The sequence below is a fragment of the Patagioenas fasciata genome, chromosome 4 (assembly GCF_037038585.1).
Source record: "Patagioenas fasciata isolate bPatFas1 chromosome 4, bPatFas1.hap1, whole genome shotgun sequence".
NCBI classification, from domain to species: Eukaryota; Metazoa; Chordata; class Aves; order Columbiformes; family Columbidae; genus Patagioenas; species Patagioenas fasciata.
The window spans coordinates 8050568-8067819 of record NC_092523.1 but is presented as its reverse complement, the minus strand read 5'-3'; the positions used below and the strand labels follow the sequence as shown (position 1 = coordinate 8067819).

Here is a 17252-nt window from a genome sequence, read left to right as displayed (position 1 = left end):
CAACATCCCATGGAGAGACATTTCACAGCCTCACACACTGCGTCCAGGAACACTCCTTGGTTTTGACTCATCAACTACGAGCCTAATTTGAAATCATTTGGTTCTTGTTTTGGAAGAAAAAAAGGAAATCTCTTCTGTGCTGCTGCTGTCTTTTGAGATTGAAGAGGCTCTTTCTAAACCATTCTTTGAAGACACATTCCATATCGTTCTTGCCCTGTTGTAGATGTTTTCCAGTTCTACTACATCCTTTTTCAGGATGAGAGAAGAAAATAAGAGTAACTTGCACTACTTGAAAGAAGAAAAAAACCATGGATTTTCATTGCTACATAATGAGTTCTCCATTCTTCCCTTTCCTGACACTCTTGAGGTCAGTTTGTCAACATTAACCTGATCATTCCTAGAAAACGTTCACTATAAACCCAAGATCTCACTGAGCAACGATGATCATTTCACACTCAGTTATTGTGTATATAAGATTAGGATTGTTTTTCTTTCCACCATACCTAAAAACTGTATCACACTACACTCTTCTACGCTAAATTTCAAACTTCATCTACTATTTTAATACTAATCCAATCTCTTATAATTCCTCTCTGACCACTTCACACTTGGGTTGTATCTGTACTACATCAATTGTCTTTGTACCATCAAGGAATCACCTCAGCATTCACTCTTTTTCTGGGTTATTCAAACAGCTGAGTATCAGCATTAGTGGCAGAGACACCAGCAGAACCCTAATGCCACCGTTCTTCTGTTACAGAGCTTGGCTACTAAATCTTGATGCTTGTTCCTTATCTTTCCCAGTTACCTATCCACATAAGGAATTTTGCTTTCTTCTTTTCAAGAGAACCTGGTAAGGGATATTTCAAAAGAATATTCAGTAATATGAAGAAAATATCAATGAAATGCATCACCACCTTTCTTCTGTTTTTAAAAACATACCAGTCCAGTATCTTTGCATGGCATGACATTACTTTTTAAACGTCACATTAACTGATGTACATTATTCCATATTTGATTAGTCATGATAGTACTTCTGCATCAATAAGCCATTGGTTGGAAGGGAAAAATCAATTAGATCTATTAAGAATATCACTCAAATGTTACTTAAGAAAATAGAAGCACTGAAACAAAGTCTTCTACTTTGTCTTTCTTCCACAGCTGTCAAAAAAAATCCTCAGACTACTTTAGGAAAAATATATTTACAAGAGAACTTATGGGAGGACCGGATACAGGAAAAAGGGATTTTCCCTAAGCCAAAAAAGCTTATTTATAAAAAAAATGTTATACCCTGCATTTCTTCTTCTTTAGAGGTGTAGGATGTCAAGTCAAAGTGGCTACTGCATGAAGCTGCAGTTACCAGCCTGATGCTGCCCACAAGTTTTCCTATCTGGTACACAGGAATACCAAAAGACTGAATTGCACATGTTTCTTTCATAATTAACGTTTTGTGAAAAATTTTAGCCATTATCCACCCACAAGTATTTAGCCTCCCACTAGACCTTTAGCATACCAATTCTCAATCTGATTTGGTCACATCCTACAACACAGGCTGGATTCCTTCTTCGCTTATGCAGATTTGAGCCAAAAGAATTCCAAACGAAAATGGAAACTAAAACCCAATCTCTTTCAGACCACAAACATAAATCTACCCCACAGTACAATGCATATAGGAAACCAGTTCAGATGCAGCAGAAAGGAATAGAAAGTAAAACCCAGTTTGTATAGCTACCGTTTGGTTATTGGAAATTATAGGGTAAGAGTGATACTTCAAAAAAGTCATCGCAATTGAAGGAATAATTATTTGGTGGTGCAGGTAAAACCATTAATCATTGCCCAGCTTCCTGCTAATAGGAATTGTCAAAGGTTTATTTTCTAAAAACTGATTTTCACAGAAAATGGTATAGACAACAGAAACAGCTGTATTTTACACATGTTCGCAATTCTATAAAAGAACATCAGATTTCACCCGTTGTTTGGGAGAAAGAAGTTAATCAGGTCTAACTTCACAGAAGTACCAACTCCTATGCAGGGGAGTTTTAACTACGTATCCTGACTTTACTGATGTTTGTGTGAATCATCCTTCTTTGAAGTTACGGTCTGATAGCTGAAAACAACTCCTTGCCACAGCCACAAAGCATAGACTTTTAAAACCACAAATACCTACATTGTGTGTCTTTTCAACAGAACTGAATCACGGGCAGGAGGGAATTTGAAAGGTACCTGAAAAGATGTTTTTAAAACCATGAAGTCAGATAATTAGCGGGAAAAACAAAACAATTTTCAAGAAAAATAAGAGTCCTACCAGATTAGGTGGGGGGAACCATTACAGAACTATGCTCTCCTTTCAAGGGTCAGAAAAACGTTGTGCTTCCTCTCCTCAACTGTTTAAGCTTACAACACCTGAAAAGCACCAGAGATTTATGTGAATCTACAGGTCTCCAGGATGATTCAGTTGAAGACTTTCTGACATATAAATAAGCTTTTTCAGACACTGTATATTGTGCCACTATATGAAATTAAGCCTAGCCACAGATGGGTAGGGAAAAGAAAGTGAGTAGTGCAGCAATGAAACTGTCTTTCAAAAAAACAGAAGCAAAGACAACTGAGTTCTACTTTAAGCAAGAGCAAAGAGGAACTACAGGAATATGGAAGGAAAACTAAGCATCTCCTACATAGTTCTAATAAACAAAGAGTGTCAAGAGAAATGGTAAAGGCAGCGAGAAACACCTTTGAGCATTAAGCTGTTTCCTTGAGACTAAATTAGATCACCATGCTCACCTTCAACAAAACAGTAGAGAACATCTATTATACGTGATGCTGTTTGAAAAATGAGGCAGGGTACAAGAAGCTATTGCAAATTTTCCCTCAAACTAATAACAATTAGGCTTTTCTATGCAGAATTACTGAAATTCTGTGTTTTATACACCTTATTTCACCTTCTATAACACTTGGATTATTTCAGAACTGAGTCAGCATCGTTATTTGTCACTGAGCTCATCCAAAATGTAAATTATATCACCACTTACTCACAGAATGAATTCTTCTGATGTATAGCTCTTATCAATCCACTGAAATAACAATATTTTCCCTTGTGATGGGCAAAAACAGAAGAGAAAGCTAAAAGAACGGAGAAGCAGTATATTTCAGGAGTGACAGGCTTAGAATAATGGCTAGATTTAGGTTTAATTAGGTACAAGTCTTAATATAAACTCTTTGAGAGCTACAGGTCAAAACAGACAAAATGATTTCTTAAGTCTAAATGCAATTACATTTGGATTAAAAAAAAAAATAGTTCATTTTAAAAACAGTTTTCAGTGTTTTTGAAGTATAAAGCCTTGTAATATTCCTTAGTTAAAAACGTGTCAGTTTTACAACTCAAGAAGACAGTCCTGCAATGTTCTAGAGCAGCTATATCTAGAAAGAAAATATCATTATAACATTAAAAGCTGCTGCTTCAATACGGGAGAGAATTAGCAGCGCAAATTCTTGAACTATCTACCTGCTACACACATACTTACTCAACAGAAGCAATTATAATCCTTCAAAATATTAATCCTTTCACACAAACTGCTAGTAACCTATTACTGAACACACGATGAACTTCTGAGCAAGGCTTCCAGCAACAAAAGTGCTTTATAAAGCCATTTTACAGTTATATAAAACTGTCTTGCATCCTTACGTAAGCAAATTGACAGCCATTTTGGAGTCCTGTCTAGAGCCACACTGGGGACATCAGAGACCAGTTACTTTCACTATACTTGTTCAGAGCTGCCATCTTGGGCTCATGCCTCAAAAGAAGTTTCTTTGCTTTCCTCCTTTTAGTAGAAATATTTGAGTATCAACAGAAACCTAAGCATTCCACCCTGTCTGAAGAAGTTGCTAAACTAAGGTCACACAGCAGGTTTGTGTCCTGAGCATGTTCCTTCATTTGTTTTGATCCTTTTTTCTTCTCCAAATATTTGTTCATTTTAATCACAATATCACCTCTCTAAATAAAACTGTGTGTTTGCACAGTCCAGGCAGCAGGATAGTGGCTGGAGCCTCCAGGCTAGAGATCCCATTTCCAATCAGACTGCTCCCAAAATGACCTATTCCAGCTGCAGTGACAGCATTTCTTCTAAGACAAATCATTAAGGATTATTGATTCAGCAGACCTATATCAGAATATATGAATGACCAAAGTCCAGCTCCTAATATATTAGCTCTCTTACTTTAGCTCTCACTAGTTTACAACTCAAGAGAATCCACAGAGCACTCAAAAACAGCCGAGGAGAACCAAAAGTAGGTTGTGAAGCAGTTATATTACCAGCTATCATAATAAAGATATCCTAACAAAAACTTGCTTTATTTAAATAAGCAACAATGTGTTATAAGTAATCAAGTAACACAGTATATTTCACATTCTGGGTTAGCAAATACTTCCTATAGAGTGTATTAATATCTTCAGGCTTTAAGTTACAGAAGGCCAAGCATACCATGAAGGCAGCTCCTTAAGCTCACAAGGACAGATGGATTTTGCCAGCGTGCCCTTACAGCAAACACCCATCTGCCACAATAGTACCTTCCTAAATCTATGGGCCCAAAAGCTGCACTGTTATACTGATTAACATCAGAACTACTGAACTGAAAGACTGGGGGAAGCAGTTTAGAGAGACAAGGAAAATTGACACTGGGTGGTCCATAACATCCAGTAAGAGCTCTACTTCTATTCCACCAAGTTCCACCCCCTCTTATTAGGGTATCTAGCAAACGTTCAAAGCTCATCTTTACTCCTGTTTCCCAGCTCTTCCAAAACACGCACTATGCAACAAATCAAACATTTCACAGATATTCTTGGTTTACTTCAACATTTAAAGACTCCAACATGTTGCTAGCATAAAAACATGTTCCTTCTATACCAGAAAACTTATACAAACCAAACTCACAACATCACAGGGCACTGTCCTGTGAAAACACTACAAATCAAGCATATTGCAACTGTGAATTGCAACATCAGATAAGCATTCACTTCAAAGACACTATAACAGGAGGGCTTCTGTAAAGTGTTCGAGAGAATTTTTTCTTTTAAATATTTTCCTACAGACACAATGGAGTACCAATAATCAAGCAAAATCTCTAGCTCATGGCCACACTGTTACTTATTGCCTTTAACCATGTTTTCTTCCTTCATTAATCACTTTAGTGTGTTTTACAGGGAGTGGGCAGGAGTGCCAAAGAGACCAATTCCCACAGGAATTCCTACTTTAGCTGCTTTCCGGAGTCAAACTTCTTCTCAAGTCCCACAGCATCAGATTTTTCTCAGAAGTCAGTGGCACACAGAGCACAGCGCAGAACAGCAGCAGAAGAGATGCCACTCTTGTTTGGTGACACACACGTGTCAAAACAGGAAGCGCATTATTCAGCAACACACGAATGTGTGGTATGGACTTCAACATACAGTGAGTCAGAGCACCCAGCTTGAAGATGGATCTGACGTAGGAGTTGTTACTAATATCTATGTTTAGCTTCTACTTGAAAAGCACTTACAAATCAGGTAACAATCTAGAAGTACCAAACAGACATTTTTGGTTTTTTGTACAGCAATGTATTGACAGTGCATCAGATGTTACAAGTTCTGTTACTTCTGTCCTTCTCAAGTTCTGCCTGAACAACTTTTGCTGCTATATGTTCAAAGTTTTGACAAAAGTCCTCTGTGGCTCATCATTTCAAAGTACAAAGTTACGCTCTAAACGAACAACTCACAGTGAAGCTTATAATCAGGAGGAAAAAAACCCCACAGTATAACCAACTATGCAAAAAAAATAAATCTTGCATCTTTTCTGCTTCAGTGGGAAAAGAAGTTGACCTGAAATGTTTGACATCTTCATCAGCGACCTAGATGATGGGTCAGAGTGCACCTCCAAAGTTTGCAGATGATACAAAACTGGGAGGAGTTGTTAATATGCCAGATGGTTGCATTGCCATTCACCGGGACCTCAACAGGCTGGAGAAATGGGCAAACAAGAACCTCAAGAAATTCAAGGGGAAATGCCAAGTCCTGCACTTTGGAAGGAACAACCATATGCCCCAGTACAATGCTGGAGACCAACAGCCTGGAAAGCACCTTCACAGAAGAAAACTTGTGGGTACTGGTGGATGACTTGCCCATGAGACAGCAATGTACCCTTAGAGCAAAGGCCAACAGCACCTGGGCTGTGTTAGGAAAAACATTCCCAACTGGTCAAGAAGGTGGTGACCCTGTCCCTCTACTCAGCATGAGTTAGACTCATCCCAAGTGCTATACCCAGTTCTGGGCCTCCAGCACAAGAGACATGGACATACCGGAGTGAGTACAGCAAAAGGCCACAGAGATTGCTAACAGATTGGAGCAGGTGATGAAACACTGGCCCAGATTGCCCAGAGACTTGGTGGATGCCCCATCTCTGGAGACACCCCAGGCCAGGTTGGACAGGGCTCTGAACAACCTGAGCTGGTTGAAGATGTCCCTGCTCATGGTAGGGGGCTGGACTAGATGACCTTTGAAGGTCCCTTCCAATTCAAACCAGTCTTTGATTCTATGATCTGACATATGAAGAGAGGCTGAGGGAGCTGGAATTGTTTCACCTTGAGTAAAAAAGGCTTGGGGAAGGTCTTATCAGTGTGTATAAATACCTGATGGGGTGAGTAAAGAACATGGAGCCAGACTACTCTCAGAAGTGCCCAGTGAAAGGACAATAGACAATGGGCACAAATTCAAATACGGAAAATTCCATGTAAACAAAAGATAGTTTTTTGGTTTATACCATAACAGCGGTCAAACACTAGAACAGTTTTGCCTAGAAAGGCTGGAATCTCCATCTTGGGGATAATCATGAACAGTCTGGACACGGTCCTGAGCAACCTGCTCCAGTTGACCCTGCTCTAAGGGGACACTGTTGGACTGGACTGTCTCTAGAGGTCCCCTCTGACCTCAGCTGGTCACCATTCCGTGGACTCAGGACTTACACTTCATAAAATCCTAGTCTCCTATCTATTCTGCTCTTTAACAACCACATAAACATGGTATTTCCATGAGAAATCAGTAACTTACCACATCTGCTGCCAATATTTCTCCTGACACAGCTGCCAACAAAAGAAGCCAAACAGCAGCTCTGAGAAGGTGCTCAAGTATTCGGTGCTTCTACAGCTCTCCTTTTCAGCAGCTATTTTTTAAAGCAGTTGCAGCGCAGCTAACCCCAAACTGTTAAGAATGAAGAGTCCAGATAAGAATATTTTCACAAGTGATCACCTCTGCTTTCAGGTCTTCCATCTTCCAGTTTTAGGGTCTTAGTCCATATAGCTTCCTTGTTTAATTTAAAAACTACTCACACTTCCAAAGATACAGATAAATCATCTAGTTTCCTGTCATCAGTTGTTTATTAGCGTTTCAGCAAAGAACTATGATAACAATGTTCGCATTCATCCATTTTTAAATTGCCAGCTTTCATGTAGCATGCTCTCAGATGAGACCAGCATAATTCTCTACCAGTAGGCTTAAAAGAAGAAAAAAATTCCACAGCACTTTAGAAGAAGAATAGCTGGCAACCTTCTTGTCCTTGACAAGGGAGAAGGGACTGGAGTGGGGGGGAATGTTCAAGTATTATTTTGTAGCTTCCCTAGATTCAGCTGAAGAAGTATATTTACTTCCCCTGAGCCAAACTGCTGAAGAATGGCTGAAGCATTTCCAGTCCTGCAACCACAATTCAGCTATGGAAAAGGGATTTCCCTTTGCAGTTTAAGCACTCTTTCATATGAAAGGCACTCTGTGGAACATACTGTAAATACAGAGCTATTGCACAACTGTTATCTAGTGATGTTGGCATGAGGAAACAGGAAGGATATAAACACAAATCTACAATCTTCTATATTTTGCTCCCATCAGGGAAAATCACCAGTGTCCAGAGCTCCAAGACAAATATCTGAGCTACTGTGCTGGTAGACAAGATTAAAAAAGTAAAAGTGATGTGCATTAACCTCACAGTGTTTGAATAAACTGGAAGCGAAAATTCACAGAGGATCAGTCCCACAGAAACTTTTAGGCTTCTGCCTCCTAACGAGCAAAATAGGATTTGGTATCAACTTACTTTGGTAGACTTGAGCCTTAGTGTTCATTTCTCCCTGCTGCTTTTTCACTTCCACCACTAAAATGTTTTGATATATGACTCATAGTTAAGAACATTTAAGAGGATACATTCAAAGGATTTGAGAAGACACTGTTCTGGCAGGTTTTTTTAAACAATGAAAAATGCTATTAAAGATTACAGAAACAACCCAGAAGTTGAATGGCTGCTGGGATGAATCAATAAACATCACCTTTGCTAAGAAATTAAGAATTCCAGTGCAAGGATGTCTCACCCTCTTACTATTTAGCTTCCCAACTTTACAAACAACATTCCATTCTCTTATGTATATTTTTGTTGAGATTTTTCAGGGAAAAAAAGAATGCTTGTGGAAATAAAAGCATTAGTCCAAAATATTATCTACCTTTTAAATGGTTGGCACTTTGACAATTAATCCTAAGTCATAAGCAGCAAAACAAAAACTCACTGATCCTCACTGCCAGTAATTTCTTCAGGAATGTAACAAGCAAAGCTGTGATAACAACTGGAACACATCTAAAATGCAGTCTTAAAATGACCATCTTAAGTTTAAATGCCTTCACATTGCTCTGGCTGTGGAAAGTGCTAGAGCACTCTTTACAGCTATTTTAAAATTTAAGCCTGATGCTGTCAGCTTTAAAGTACCTCAGGATGCAGGCTGGAGTACACGACCCTTGAAGGTCCTCTCCAACCCACACTATTCCATGACAGAAATAAGACTTCATATGTAGCATGGGAATCAACACTTTGTCCTTCTCCTTGTTGGAACGAAGTAGAATGAAGCTAAGAGAGTGGAGAAGGAGGACATGCACAAGAACATGGCTAGAAAGCCTGCAAAACAAGCACTGAAAAGAGCACACATCACACAGTGTGTGAAAGTGCCACATGATCTCAGCACAAAGTTTACTTTGCATAAACACCTTCTATAGGTGAAAAAAATGTTGATACGCTGACATGAGAGATGTTTAAATAAGCATTTTGCAACAGGGATCCTTCTCCTAGCTCCTTCCCAGTCATTGCTGTTAATGTGGTAGACCTACTGTATATACAACACAAGACTTCAAACAAAGGTTTCCATTGATTCCTATGAGCATCATCCTTCCAGTTCAACAGTTCTCGGAGGCGATGACCTTACCGCTCAGTACCGAGTCCTTCATTTGCTTTTCAATACCATAAGTCGAAGACCAGCCATGCAGTCTTGGGAAACTACCATCCTTCAGATGGACCCAGTACCTCAACCAGCACTCCGTGCTTTTCCCAAACTGTAAGTATCTCGCTTATTCATCTCTACGGGCCTCCAGCTTTTTCCAATACATTTGTCGTTTTTTTTTTTTTTTTTTTTTTAATACATATTTAAGCTCATCTCCATCTTCGGGGGACCAAGCAGCCAGGGAACCATATTCTGCTACCACCTCCACTCCCTCCCCTTTAACACGTCTCCTCACAACGCCACGTAGATCGAGCTGATCATCCGGGACGAGCATTTCCAGCATCCCTGGGTGACCCCGAGCCCCCGTCCGTGCACCCCAAGCCCTCTCCCCGACCTGACCCCGTCCGAGCCCTCTCCCCTCCTCACACCCCCATCCGACCACAGCTTCTCCTCGCCACAAGGACCCAGCTCCTCCTCTCCCAGTTCCTCCAGCTCTCAGCGACCCTTTTTTTGTGTGTCCCTGGCGCGGCCCACGGCGCCTCCCCCTTCACCTCAGGGCACGGGGAGAGCAGCCGATTCCAGGCACGTCCCTCGGGCTCTGCGGAGGGGGAGGGGAAGCGGCCACCAGCCGAGACGGCAAGCGGAGCAAAACGGGAACGGGCGGGCAAGTGTGTGGTGGGGATCTCTCCCCTCCCCACCCCCGCCCCGCTGCCCCCGGGGCTCCTGAGGCGGGGAGCGGGAAGGAAAGGGTCCCTCATCTTCCCCCTCAGCGCTGCTCCGGCAGGGACGGCAGCGGCTTCAGCCCTCTCCTCCGTACTCTGGGGGAGGAGAGGGAGGCTCGACACCCACCTTGAGAGTGGGATACTCCTGCACCTTCAAAGTCATTGAGAGCTGAGCAGCTGATTCCTGCACCGCCATCTTGGATTGGGCACCAACCTCCTCCCTCCCCCGCCCTCCCTCCCTCACCCGAACCGGAGGGAGCTACCTACAGCGCGCGCGGCATGACGGGCAATAGGGCCCCTCCTCCGCCCCATCCCTCATGGAGACGGGACGAACCAACGCCGCTCGCTCCTACCCGCGGCCCGCCCCCCCACCCCTGCCGCCGTGGTACGCTCCACGGGACGGTGGTGGTGGCGGAAGAGCGACAGCGGGGCGAAAGGTGCCAACCAATGGAGGCCTCCCTTTCGCACGCTCCTCTCGTTGCGCGTTGGCACCGCCTTAGAGCTTGAGGCGCCACGTGTGATTGGGCAGCGGTTTGGGGGTGGGCGGGGCCACCTGGGTGCGCGGACAAATCAAGCAGAATGACGGCTCGAGGTAGGCGGGATTTTTTGGGGGGTGATGGACATCCAAACCACCCAGTCACGATAGAGAGGGCTTTCCCCTTGCCCAGTCAGAATCTCCACTAGAGCTTAGTAGGTGGGCCCTAAAAGTAAATTTTGATGGTGACTTAAAACGGCCGTTTTAACAACCCCCCAGGTGTCCGGTAAGGGGGGGGCGGGACGAAGGGCGGAGTCCGGGGAAGGCAGTGCGGAGCGGTCTTTGATAGACAGGTTGTCCAGCCAGCGTTGTTGGCCACTCTGCTGACGGGCAGGCACTTGAGCGAATGGGTGTCGCGCCGGGAGAGGGCGGGCGGGGCAGCGGTGGCCGGCGGCTCGGCGTGTGGCTGTGTGTGTATTGGCTGGGGAGGGGAGGGGGCCGCCCATACTAAGTTCCGTGGGGAGGAGAGAGCGAGTGAGAGTCAGTGAGGCGGAGGCGGCGGGAAGAGGTTTAAATAGCGGAGACAGCGTGAGTCCCCTTCCCCTTAGCTTCCTCTCCCCGGTGCCGGGCTGTCCTCCTGCGCTCAGCCGTTCTCTCTCAGCCGGGGCAGGCGGAGGTGCCCGGCGCGGTTTCCCTTCCCCAGCCCGCCGTGGAGCTCCCTGAGCTCATCACCCAGCCGCGGAGGGGAGGGGAGGCCGCGGCGGGGGCCGGGCCGAGTTTCCCCGGCGAGCCGAGGCGCGGGACGGGAGGAGCTCCCTCAGCAGCCGGGCCAGTCTCGCCTTCCCCGCGGGGGAGTGGGGTGGGAAGAGGGGGTTGGCTCCCGTTCGGGATGGTGCCCGGCAGGGAGGGAGCTTCTCCAGCCAGCCCCGTGTTCTCTTCTCCCGGCCGCAGCTCCCGCCGGGCGGAGACATCGACCCCGGCAGCCCCGCCAGGCTGGGGAGCTGCTGTTGCCGCCTCGAGTCCCGGCGTGTGCAGTTCAGAGCAGCGGTTTTGCAAGTTTTGGGGTTTTAATCTCTTCGCCGGTTGGGTTTGCGGGCTCCTGGCTGTGTCCGGAGGGAGCTGTGAGACGCTGGCCGGTGTTAAAGCTGCGCTCAAACGTGTTGGGTTGTGTTGCTGGGCTCTCTTCAGTCCATGAGGGAGCTGGTGGGCGATAAGGTGAAAAGCACTGGTTTAAATGAGCAATAATTCCTCTTCTTCCTCTTCTACTCACTGCTTGAGTATTAATCCTCTGGCTGTTGCTGTAAAAGTCACTTGATGGTGTGCAGAGGGCATTGTCTTGAGGGTCAACCATAACACGAAGCTTCTTGCTGTGATTTGAGCACCTTAGTGAGACAGAAGACACTTTGTCAGACCTTGAAGCTATTAGGTCTGCAGCATAACACTGAGAAAGTGGAAACAACACTGATGAGGAGCTGAATTTGGTGGCAAAAGTTCAGTTTCTTGATGCAGGTGCTTGCCATTGGGAGCAGATGTGTTTCAGGTAGAGTGCTGTTGTGGTTTGAGGTTTTAAGGAGACCCCAAAACCTGTATCCAGTAATAATTGTGGTGGGTTTTGCTGTCTTTCCAAAACTTTGCGTTTATATTGTTTCTGGTCTGCAGAAGACTGTAGAAAAATAAACACAAATATTTCCAGGAAAATAAAACACATTTAATTTTCGTGGCTTGAAAGAGCAAGTCCTATTTAACAAGTGTGTTTCTTAGACTTCAGTAATGTTATTTATTTCCACCATGCATAGGCCGTGTTGTGCTGAGACCATCTTCTATCTGCCACAGTGGGCTGGTGGTAAATAAAATAAAAGGTGTGAAGTCATGTAGTTGAGTGTTAGGCGCTCTCTTCAGCTTTGGACTGCAAACTATTTACTTGTGTTTGCCCTCAGCTGCCCCAGTGTTCAGTCTGGTACTGACCATAATGAGCAAATGGATGCCTACATATAATTTGCCAAGCCCATGCCAGGTGCAAAGCCTTTGTTTAAAAAGTATATTAGAAAAAAAAAAAAAAAACCAAAACACAACAAAACCATTTGTGTTAGTTACACCTGGGATTAACATTCATGTCTAGACATGATCTTGGGGCTGGATTCTGCAAGAGGATTTGTGTCAGGAGGATTTTGACTCCACTAAGGCAGAGAATGGTTCACCTGAGCTTGTCAAGGGGAGGACTGAAAACTTAGGTCAGTTGTTGCTGTATTTACAAACGTAGTTATGTGACATTGTGAATTCTTCCTCTTGTTTCTGTCAGTCTTAAGTATTCTGTAAGCTAATATTTAAAAGGAAATTTGCTGTTTGGTATTCCATATCATTGATGTTACTGAGCAGCTTGAACTTGGCATATTTAACTCTTTAGCCCTGTGACGATTATAGAGACTAAAGTGTGACTTTCCATGTAATTTACCAAGTCATGTCTGTATTTGTCCAAAACATGTACTTACAATAGGTGTTTTATACATAATCTCTTAATGGTCCTTTCTGATAATACTAATATAATGTAGCACAACTATTCTATGGATACAGGTTATGTGCTCAGAGTCTGTCTTTAAACCGGAGAATTATCAGTTTGTCAGACATTAGTAGCCAAAGTTAAAGGGTTTGCTTAATGGAACAGATGGCCAAGCAACCAACATGTCAGAGAAAACAGCATGTATTCCGTGTATTCGTAGTTTAACACAAGAGGGAGCATGTCTAATCTTTAACCTTTAAATATTGCAACTTCAGAGAGGGAAGCTTTAAGTATTGAGTGTCAACTAATTTATGTTCTATACTCCATGTGCAAATATTGATACAACTTATGCATATTTCTGGCATGTTTTCAACTCTAGGTTGCAGCTGTTGATTTATAGTGTAAACGTTATGATAAATGTGGAGGTAAGAACTGAGCTAATGATCTTTCGGACTTGTTAAAATCTGTAGTTGCCTGCTGAATTCAACAGAATATATATGGTTATTGTTATTCCTGGGTATGGTTATTCATATACAGAGGTTGTACTTTGTTCTTTAATATTAGGTTAATAAATGTCTTCTGCTTAGTCTACCGTACCAAGTTATAAAACCAAGGCTTAATTTAATTAAATTTTGTTTAATTACTAGTGCTACTTTGCTTTTACAGTTCTTATAAATACTACAGCTTTGTTCTTAAATAGAAAATACAAATTTGGAACTACTAAGAAGGTTTGTGTACTTGTTTATTTTTCCTTGTCCCCTAGTGGTGTCAAAGGAAGAATAAAAATCAGCTTCCATTTTGTATTGCTTGTCACTGTCCGGTTGAATAATAATCTATTAATGTTTGTCTTCATTTAATGTCTTATTAATGTGATTTAGCAATTAGTTAAAATTAAGCAGCACTTATAGAATACTCCAGACTTTTAAGAGAGCCTTACACATTTGATACTGTCTTAAAAGTATTTCCAATAGTCTTCTGCTTAGCTCCAAATTATTTATTAGAGAAAACAGGTCTGTCTACCATTAAGCATTGAATGCCAGTTATGTATATTTCATAAACACAAATGCTCTGGATGTTATTTGGTGGAGCAAAGCAGAAACCTCAGTGAAGACAACTGCTCTGGACCTTGCTTCTCCTTCCTCTTTGTGGACATGGTAATCTGTGCCAGGGTGACAGAAGTGAATGTGTGTCACCATCACTTCTCGTTTTAGCTGATAAGACACAAAGTCCCAGGTTGGATTAACTGGGAGCACAGGTTGCCCCACTGGCCAGAAGGGGCTCTTCAGCGAGCAGATGGGTGGTGGTGGTACTGTCCACCTTATAATGGAGAAGTAGAAGCCTTCACTGTGTTCTTCCAGTGAATTATGATGTTTATGAAGTATGTAGGACCTTACTTCTAATCTGTTTTTTTTTTTATTCTTCTGAATAATGGGAGAAATTTTGATATTTTTTAACAACTCCCGTGCACAGCATTGACAGAATAAGGTGTTAATATCAAAGCAGCTTGTCTTCAAAAATACGCTAGGCAGCTGTGCTTGTAAGACAGAAATGTGAGATGACCGGCACTAATATCAGGTACCTTGAGATAGATACTCAGTAAGTGTTCTGACTTTTAGAAGATATTGAGGATGAGACAATTCCTGCTGGAGAAATTGTTGCTTTACTGAGTTACTCACAGCAACCGAGTGTTTTTAATGCATCGCTCCATCTTAATGGATGCTGCTTGATTTTATATAACATGTACTCAACAGTGCTGTGAGGTCAGACATTCCTAGAGAGCAGGGGAAGACCTTTTGATGGACAAGTGTTGATACACTGAGTTTTATAAGGATCAAATGAGCTGCTTGTTGTCTTGGCTATTCCATCTCAGTCAAAAGGGGCAAAACTTATGTTTTGGGTTTTTTTTTGCCCAGCAGACATAGGCTATTGCACAATTTTTATATGAAGCGCATATTTTTCCTTTAAAATAAAGTAATAATATGACTCTGTAGTTCTTTTTTAGTATTGTAACTTTATAGCTGAAAAGTGTTTTAGTGTATCTGCCTAAGGTAAACAGGCTGGAGAAGTTGGTGTTTTTATTTCTGTATCTGAAATTACCGAGAGTGTAAAAACACAACAAACAGGAAAAAACAAACAAACAACCCCACAAAAACACAACCTCCACCAAATCCCAGCGATTAACAACAGCAGGAGAGAGCCCTGATGTGCCACAGTTTAGAGGAATCGTTTTAAAGCGGTAATTGCAGATCAAACGCTTTGTTTCCTTGTTCTAGCACGATTATAAGGACACTTCCCTTATCAGGGGAAAATGCAGATGCACTCAGCAATTGAGGTTACAAAGTTGCCATCATGGATTAGAGTTGAGACCTCAGCAGAGGCCATTGTCTGGGCTGGATCAGCTCTGCCAGCAGAGAATTTAATATCTCGGTTCCTAATCTGGTGCCTTTCAGGCAATGCATGTGTGTAAATGTTATTTAGAAATCACTCCATGCTTATGCAAACTGTTTTTCAGGTGTTAAAGTGTTTATTAATTTTTATAAAAGCAAACAAACAGGAGGGGGGTGAAACTCACAATGTAAATCAAAATCTTGTGAAATCTCATTTAACAAAGAAGAGTTGTATTTGCTTCAGAAAGTGGCATGTGGGACTGACTGAACTGATGAAGTGCCCAGACTCCTCTAACTTTCTCAATGGTCTGAATGGAAGTTTGAAAATGCAAAGGGGAGGGGCTTTACCTGTGAGTGATTTTTTAGCCCTCACCATTTTTTTTGGTAATTATTCTTCTTTCTGAGTTGCAGCCCCCTGAAAAATGGTGGGGTTTAGGCAGAAAGTGCTGACACAGCCTGAACTCCCGAGCAGTGCCCTGCGTGCTGCTGCAATCATTGCCCAGGCGGTGTTTTCTCCTTTCCTGCCATTGTGGTTTTTTTTTTTTTGCTTTTTTTTCTCTCTCTCTTTTTTTTTTTTTTTTAACACATTCCTTTAATTCATTCCATTTTTAACTTTCGGAAAGTTTTGCCCATGATTTCAAACCCCCGGGGGTGTGTGTGTGCCCAAGCCGGAGGAGTTAGGCTGTCAGAGGAGCCCGGACTTGTTAATCTCAGCCTGATCTTGTCAGTAACAGCAGAAGCAGAGGGAGAGGAACTCCGGCTGGGGCAGCGCTCCAAAGGTTTGTCTGTTATTTTTATCCCTAAATTACGTCTCGGTAGCGAAGTATTCGGCATGTCGGGGATCTGGAGGTGCCGTAGTTGCGGATCTGGTGCGTTTGGCCGCGGGGGGTGTTTGCAGGAGGGAGATTTTGCCTCTGTCTGTGCCGGAGAGAGCGAGTGTGTGTGTGTGTTACGATCGGGGAACCGCTGAAGAAGAAGAAACCCTGTTGGTTCTCCATGCAAATGACCGCTTTGGTTGTAACAAAAGCCTTGATGTTGGGCTTGGAAAAATGATCTGACAGTGTAACAACCCCAGGCCACTTTCGCCATGTTTTTGTTTATTCATGTTTCATTCCGTTTTCCGTCGCTATCTCGCAGATGTTCCCAATTTCACTGTTGTGGTGGGTTTTTTTTTCTTTTTTTTCCCACACCGTGAGCCTTTTTGGAGTTAGCAAGAAAATGTGTGAAAGAATGTTAACAAAACAGAGAGGTGTTGCAGATGTTTATACTTTAGTTCTTGCGCCTGACGATACTGGCAAAGGGATCGAGCGCAGATGAAGGAACGTAAGAAGCATCTGTTTTAACTACCCAGCTTGTAATTTCAAAATGTGCCCATTGTAACTTGAATATTAACATAAACAGATGAAGTGAGCACGTTCCCGATGCAATGTGGCTGGTCAAGATCTCATTTGTTTGCTGCTGGTTTTGGAGGAAGGCAAAAAAAGAAGAAAAAAAACAGGCGAATAAGAGCAAGGAAAGGAATATCTGTGACACAACATGTATGCTCCTAGATAAACTCCTGCCATCTCGGAGTGCCTTTAAATATTTGAACAGCTTCTGTTAAGTCAAATAAAATTGGTTACCATGAGAAACAAAAAAAGTCTAATGGAATAGTTGAGCACACACACTAATGAAAATCTGAATGTAAAATTGTTTCAGAATCATTCGAAGAATTGAATTAGACTGGAAATCTTTTTCATAGCTAGCATAGTAACATGTTTAAACATTTTAGCTTCGGAGATCCTGGAAAACAACAGAGACAGGACAGAAATAGCAGAGGTGGAGGGGATGTTATCTTACACTCGCATAAATTGAAATGTAATTGTCTACTAATGATATTAAAATCAGCCTGTTTTTAGGAT

General features: G+C 42.6%; 2 protein-coding genes across 9 annotated transcripts in view; one reads left to right on the top strand and one right to left on the bottom strand.

The window, feature by feature from the left end:
- The window catches only part of MAEA (macrophage erythroblast attacher, E3 ubiquitin ligase), a 52786-nt gene extending 42418 nt beyond the window's left edge, over nt 1-10368 (bottom strand). For 2 of the 6 annotated variants that reach the window (XM_065837302.2, XM_065837304.2), the window contains exon 1: nt 10120-10237. In XM_065837302.2, the coding sequence (XP_065693374.1) occupies nt 10120-10188 (69 nt within the window). In that variant the 5' untranslated portion in view covers nt 10189-10237. Of the gene's footprint in view, nt 1-2305; nt 2404-7072; nt 7223-9821; nt 10044-10119; nt 10238-10259 lie in introns of those variants that run through there. The other 4 variants (XM_065837305.2, XM_065837309.2, XM_065837303.2 and 1 more) reach the window with 4 other exon arrangements.
- A 627-nt stretch (nt 10369-10995) lies between these two features.
- Nucleotides 10996-17252, top strand: part of CTBP1 (C-terminal binding protein 1) — a 253013-nt gene continuing 246756 nt past the window's right edge. Inside the window, exon 1 of one of the 3 annotated variants that reach the window (XM_065836374.2) lies at nt 10996-11055. The gene's annotated coding sequence lies outside the window, so the exon portion shown is untranslated. Of the gene's footprint in view, nt 11056-16019; nt 16131-17252 lie in introns of those variants that run through there. The other 2 variants (XM_065836373.2, XM_071808473.1) reach the window with 2 other exon arrangements.